Source organism: Antrostomus carolinensis, unplaced genomic scaffold (genome assembly GCF_000700745.2).
Source record: "Antrostomus carolinensis isolate BGI_N321 unplaced genomic scaffold, ASM70074v2 scaffold6465, whole genome shotgun sequence".
Lineage (NCBI taxonomy): Eukaryota > Metazoa > Chordata > Aves > Caprimulgiformes > Caprimulgidae > Antrostomus > Antrostomus carolinensis.
This window is the reverse complement of record NW_010316997.1, coordinates 1-6,465: the sequence shown is the minus strand read 5'-3', so window position 1 is coordinate 6,465 and position 6,465 is coordinate 1. Positions and strand designations below refer to the sequence as shown.

Here is a 6,465-nt window from a genome sequence, read left to right as displayed (position 1 = left end):
TCCTCAATTATGCTGCCCTTTAGTCAGAGATTGTTTTCCCCCTCCCCAGCAGTACAGTGGGAAGAGTTTTGACAGACCCTCCCCCTCTCCCCACTTAGCTAGAAGTTTAAAGAAAAAGTCTGTTTCAGGTACCTGTAAAATCTGTTTATCATCTTGTTCCAACCAGAAATCCACATGGGGGAATGGCCTCCAGAAATAAGGCCCAATATGTAGTTGTTCCATCTTTGCATCATAAATGTTTGTCAGCTGTAACAACACAGGGAGCCTTAAGACTTAGACAGTGCTCACCCCCACGGAACAGACAGCACCCTCACTTCATCTGGAAGGACTTGAGCTGCAGCTTCGGTCGTACTGCGGGCCAGCCCGGCCCCACACACAGATTAACCAACTGTTCTGACAAACAAGACATTAAACTGTAACAACAAACCCAGAATTGAAAGATACTGCTGGGATTATGCCTGTGACCTGAATCTCTTTACATAAGTTCTCCTGCTGCAGGGCTGTCATAACAGCACATGACAGAGCTGTGTGTCCACAACACGGCTTCCCCCGGCAGCTGGGAGCTCAGAAGTGGTTTCATCTCCACCGCCATCCTTTGCCTCCGCTCCTCCATCTTTCTCACTTGTTTTGTTACTGACAGAACACTACCTAAATATTTTTTCCTCCAACTTTTGACATTTCATTGCCCCTAACTGGTCTCCCCTTCCAACAAAAATACCCTTTCTTCCTCTGTGATTTTTTTTTTTACTCACTGTTGCTCCTGTTAAAACATGGGCTGAACGCAAATCCTCATCTGGCCCTTTTTCTGGGAAGGTTGCAGGGAAAATCTCTGCTGTTTTAACATTGACAGCTGGTAGGAAATAGAGTTTAAAAGTAAAAACAATTAATTCTTACAAAACACTTGTTTAAAACGACCATGTTCCCAATACAACTACCTTGCAAGAACTTTAGAACATATCAAATATTATTCTTGTATTTCTCAGTACCACAGCCCCTTTGCCTGTGACAGCATTTTCAGAGATGCTTAAACTAATTAGAAAAAATACAGCATGAACAACAAAAAGAAGGTTGAATTCTAACCCCAAAGGTTAGTACAGTAGCGTGATGCTGGCCAGAGGCCTAAGTACAGTTAAACAGAAAGAATCTGCTTGCATTTGCACACAGCCACCTCCACGTGTGCATTGCCCCAACTGTGGGACCAGAAGAAAACTTCTATTTCTACCTACGCCTCTAACAGCAGCACTTAACTTTTAGGACAGGCTTTGCCTAGTCAGTAAAGCAGCCCATTTACTACGGGAATCTGAAAAGCAAACCAGTTACAAAAAACAAACAAACAAGGAATTCTAATTTAACTCACCTATTCCATAAATTACTGGAAAGTGAATATCCTTTTCTTCTCTGTCATTTAGTTCTGTAAGGAAAAAAAACAACCCATCACTTATAGGGCTTTGGAATTTTTTCTGAGCAGCATTCATTGACTTGTGTATTATCAGAAAAGATCTGATGTGGTATAAAAAAACCAAGGAAGCCTAAAAGGAACACAGAAAGGAAGGTGCAGGCCAATAGCAAGATGCCTGGGGTCTGGCGTAGAGCTCTGTCTCCTAAACAGCACAGCCAGCTCCAGCCAGCTGCCACCCCACTCCCTGCACAGGCAGGCTGCAGGGAAAAAACCCACAGTGCACAACTGTGACGATGCCAAGTTTCAAAGTTGTAAGTCAAGTCACCAACAGCGCTGAAATGCAAAGATGATGGAAATACGACCTGAAAGTGACACGAAGAAAAGGCAACGACATCTTCCTTTATGTGACATCACACGTTATGAACTGAGTTCATGAATTCATTCAAACCTGCAGGGAGGCAGGTCTAACAACCCAGCAGGTCTAACAACCCAGCAGGTCTAGTCTGTAAGTGCCCTTCTCCGTTGCCTCTGGCGATAACCATAGGTTCACAGTCTCATTTCACAGGACAAAGGTGGTAAAATAACCCGGTAATAACCACGGATGGTTCTACCATCAGTGGCATTTCAGGAGCCAGTGGTGAGGAGAGAATCCTCACTGCACTGTCTGTTTGACATCACCAGCAATAAAACTAAACATTACAAATCGTTATGGAGGACTCACGCTGTTCCTTCTTACAGGACAGATAAAAAAGCCGTGTGTGAAAAGACCTCTGCGCTTTGATTTCAGTGGCTAAGGGTACTTCAAAAACCAAGGAAATGTTTTCTTACCTGTCACGCAGAAAGTCACTAAATGAACATCATCTGGTTGGAGATCGAACGCTCCTACAGCAACAACGACAGCAGCAATGTGTAAGAGTGACTGGTGGCAAAGCAGGTGCTGTATATAGACGAGGGGGCATTATCAGTGCTGCGCACTGCGCAATAGGTGGGCAGAGAGAACCGAACGCACTGTTCCTGGATAAGGCAACAGAGCAAAGAGTGTTTTGCAGATTTGTTTCAAACTACCTTTTATAAAAGTAAAGCCACAGCTACTAAACACAGCAATAATTTACAGAGTAGCCATTTGTAATAGCAAAAAACATGCTAAAAAAGTGTTGTGCCACTTTCTCCTTTTACTGACACTGGTTTAGCTCTGGCATCACGTCAGCTCTGCTTTAGTTCACTAGACATTTATCAGCTTATATTTAAATGTATTTTCCTAAAATGCTACAGACAGTGAGCAATCCCAGTCTTTCACCAGCCCCACTTTAATTATGCTTTTCACCATCCCACACCCCAGAAAAAAACCCTAAATTTCTCTTTTTTTCAAAGTTCTAATAGCAATACAGCATTATTGTTTCAAATTGTAACTTGACACATGAAAATCAGAGGGTCAAAAAAAAATTAACCAAAATACTGTATTTTGTACAGAACTCTCATACAACACATAACACAGCATCACCCACAGGAACCATGAGGGTGGCCACGAGAGATCCCAAGATCTTTGACAGTTCCATTTTCCTTTTTGTCTAATCCCCCTGGGCCACCTCCCTCCAGTCCTGACATCTGCCCCTTCCCCATCCCGTGGGGCGAGGCCTCTCCACACTCCGGAAGTGCTTAGCACTAGCCAGAGCACTTGCAGGGTCTAAGCAGGTACCTTATGTTTCCAATTTGTTTGTAAAGCACCAAAGTCACCTCTCTGGACTATAGATTTTATAAACAGATATAATATCTGTCATCAGACAATTTCAAACAGTAATTAAATTTTACCTCATCACAATAAGGTACAAAATGAACAGTAACTAGTGTGGTCACCCACGTGCACAGATTTAGCCCGTGACACCTGACCAAGATCACATAGCATGTCAGCAGCAGAGCCAGGAATCAAGCTCAGCTGAACTGTGCTCCAGTTCTACACTCTAGAATATAAACCAGGAAGAAATTACAAGTTCAGACCCCCCATCCCACACACTGGCCATGCATGAGCCTCAGACCAACCCCTCTCCGCACCAAGTTCTCAGGTAGAAAAAACACCCTTCGAAACAAACCCAGATTTCTCTCCGTTAAGTGACAGGGAGCTCAGATTACAAACAAACTGCACCCAAATCCAGTCAGAACTATTTTTTTTTTTTTTTGGACATGAGAGTGGAAAAAACGTGAACTTACTAAGAAGCTGATTAGTAAGTTTTTGTGATAACTGCCTATCATCATTGAAACCTCCAACTAGGTGCACTTCCAGCCTAACAGAGATGGAATAACAGGAAACAGCAGTTAAAAAGACATCCCAAAGTGAATAGCTTTCCCAAACAATCCCCAGCCCAGACTGCACAGCAATCATTAGAGAAGCCTCACTTGTTACTGTCACATGCGCCCAGCTGATTTGCATTACACAGCAAGTTACACTGCAGGGATCATCCAGGAAACAGCACAAATTCAAAACCTGAAGAGGCATTCCATGCATGCAGCGCTATCGACCCACCATCTGTATCTCTGATGGTCAGCACCTCTGGTTTGGACTGAACTTAGTAACCACCCTTCAGTTCCCAAGAAAGGGTTAATTAAACAGGAAGAGTTTTACACCCATGATCTCAGAACTACTCTGGACCATACAGCCGGGTTCTTCTCTGAGAAGTGTCTATGTAAAGACAAGTCCTGACAAGCCATGAGCTTTTAGAGACTGTATCTTCTAAGTTCATTGAATTTTTGTTCTTGTCAAACTACAGGGGCAAAAACCCCCAAATCCAGAAAACTTTGTTTGCTGAATTCTGTTTCACAGCTTTTTTTTTTTTTTTTTGCTACCACTCTCCCTCCCTTTTTTTTTTTTTTTTTTTTTTTATGTGGGACTTAGAAAAATCACAGATGGATTCTCAGATGTCAGAAGAATTTACAAGACCAACAGTCTGAAAGGAAAAGTAGAACATAAAACCAAAAAAAGCTGTTTGGAAAATTCTGCACATCCAAAACAAAAGTCAACTGGGAAACAGTAGACACAAAACCTCACAATGGCATTTTTACAGAGACACTATTCAGAACAGAACCATGTTTTAAACCAATGCTAAAAATACCCTCAAAATCATCATCAAGGAAATCGTTTGCACTTTACATGTGGTTCCTGGTCAAGAGGTATTTCCTGCACCTTGTCTGAACCCTATGTAATCACAGAAAAAATTCCCACCTTACAAAGTGCAAAACCTTTGTGAAAAACAGAACACCAGAAATAAAAGAGCAGAGCTGACCTTCCATATCCTGTGGTGTTAGAGAAAGATTTTACTGAACTCATGATGAGTGACACCTCAGCTTCTGTGTCCGATCCATCGCAGTGTGTCAGGCAGGTAGCTCCACTACCTGAGAAAGACAGGAGACAGCTGACAATGTAGGAGGCTGTTAGGCCACTACAATTTAAACCAGTAACAGCTTACACTGCTATATCATAGTGCAAGAGCTACACCCACCACCTCCTCACTTCCCGTCAGGACAGCAGCCTCCGGCAGAAGACACAGGCTGACAGAACGAGGCAGTAACTTTGTGTGCCCCGTCACAACTTCACCAGAACACACACAAAGGGTACAAGTGCCCTCTTAACCAGGACCAGGCAACACCCTTAACGTCAGGAATCCAGCACATAGTGAGGATCTGACCACAACTTCTGCTGCTGTTATCAGCAAACCCTGCAGGCCCGAACTGATGAACACTGCCTCTGGCCTGATACACAGCCAAGGTCTGTAACTGCCACTGCCCACCCGCCACGGGAGCAGATCAAGTCTAGGATCTGCTCACGGAGCAGCCAGAACACGTAACCTCTGACAGTACACACGCCAACTCTTTGAACAAGTCATTCAGTCAATACATTGGTGACTTCTTGGGATTCAAGTTCATGTAAATGTAATTACAGTTTATTAATGCAGCATAAACCAATACTAATTCATTACTTCAGGGGTACAGGTTTTGTTCTGCACGTCCTTTAAAGGTACCTGTGTGTCGAAGCACAACTATGTGGCAGGTAGTTGCATCATCTGATCCAAGAATGGAAACAGAACCTGTTTTAAAGGAGAGAATCACTGTAAGAACTCTGTTCTCACAATCACTGCTTCAGCAGAAGAAAAAATGTTTATGTTCCTACACAGGAACATACCATCTTTAGGGGTAGTCACTGCAAATTCTCTCTGCTGGACATACAGAAGACCTTTGGGTTCCACAACTTGAACAGGCTGACTTCTTAGAAGTTTTGCCTTTTCCTAAAGATAAATGACAATAGAGACTACAGTGGCTGAATTCTCATTTGCATCCATTACTTGAGAGAAACATCACCTCTGAAAAGCAAAGGGAGCCAGGTCAGAGAGAAACATACATATTTTGTATTATGGAATATTCTGAACTTCTGAGACTTTTTAACTTTCCTGCCACTGATCTAGTTAATTGTTAAATCCCGTCATTCCATAAACACACAAAACCCTTTTCCCTGCTTTATAGATGATAAAACATAGGCACAACAAAAAGCAATAGGACTTGGCAAAGATTACATTAGACAATACCAGAGTAGATCTTCAAAGTTTAATCAGGACAGGAAACTTTTGAAATGTAAAATTTTCAGCCTTCTACTGCCACAATCCAGCATATTTATTTAGTAATTATCAAAATACCGCTAGTTATCAGCTCGGTTAGCACATGGAAATCCCACCTTCTTGGGCTGCGACTACTGCAGTGCAGTCACAGACCTGCTGGGTAGGCAGCGAATTTCCCTTTTGGGGCTCAAAAAACACTTCACAGTTTTATCAAGTTTGCACCGGTTTTCTACAAAAACTCAGTTTCCGTAAAGCAGCATTTTCTCATGAGCAACATCTTCCCAACCAGCTTCTTCCCAACCAGCTCAGCTCAGCTCGGCAGTTCCTGGCTCACAGTCCGCCGTCAGGATTACAACGTTTATATCCTGAACTGGGCTCAGCACCTTCCCCAGTTACAAGCGTGACTTTTACCCCCAGTTTTTGTTATTTCGCAGAGCAAGGGGCGGCCCGGCCCGGCCCCGGCCC

General features: G+C 43.1%; 1 protein-coding gene across 1 annotated transcript; it reads right to left on the bottom strand.

Moving 5' to 3' along the window:
• Positions 1-3: 3 nt before the first annotated feature.
• Positions 4-5,727, bottom strand: NTAN1 (N-terminal asparagine amidase). The gene is given in 8 exon segments (XM_029085069.1): positions 4-246; positions 753-850; positions 1,358-1,411; positions 2,228-2,281; positions 3,605-3,678; positions 4,675-4,783; positions 5,410-5,475; positions 5,571-5,727. Coding segments are annotated over 8 exon segments (855 nt in total).
• Between the last annotated feature and the right edge of the window lie 738 nt (positions 5,728-6,465).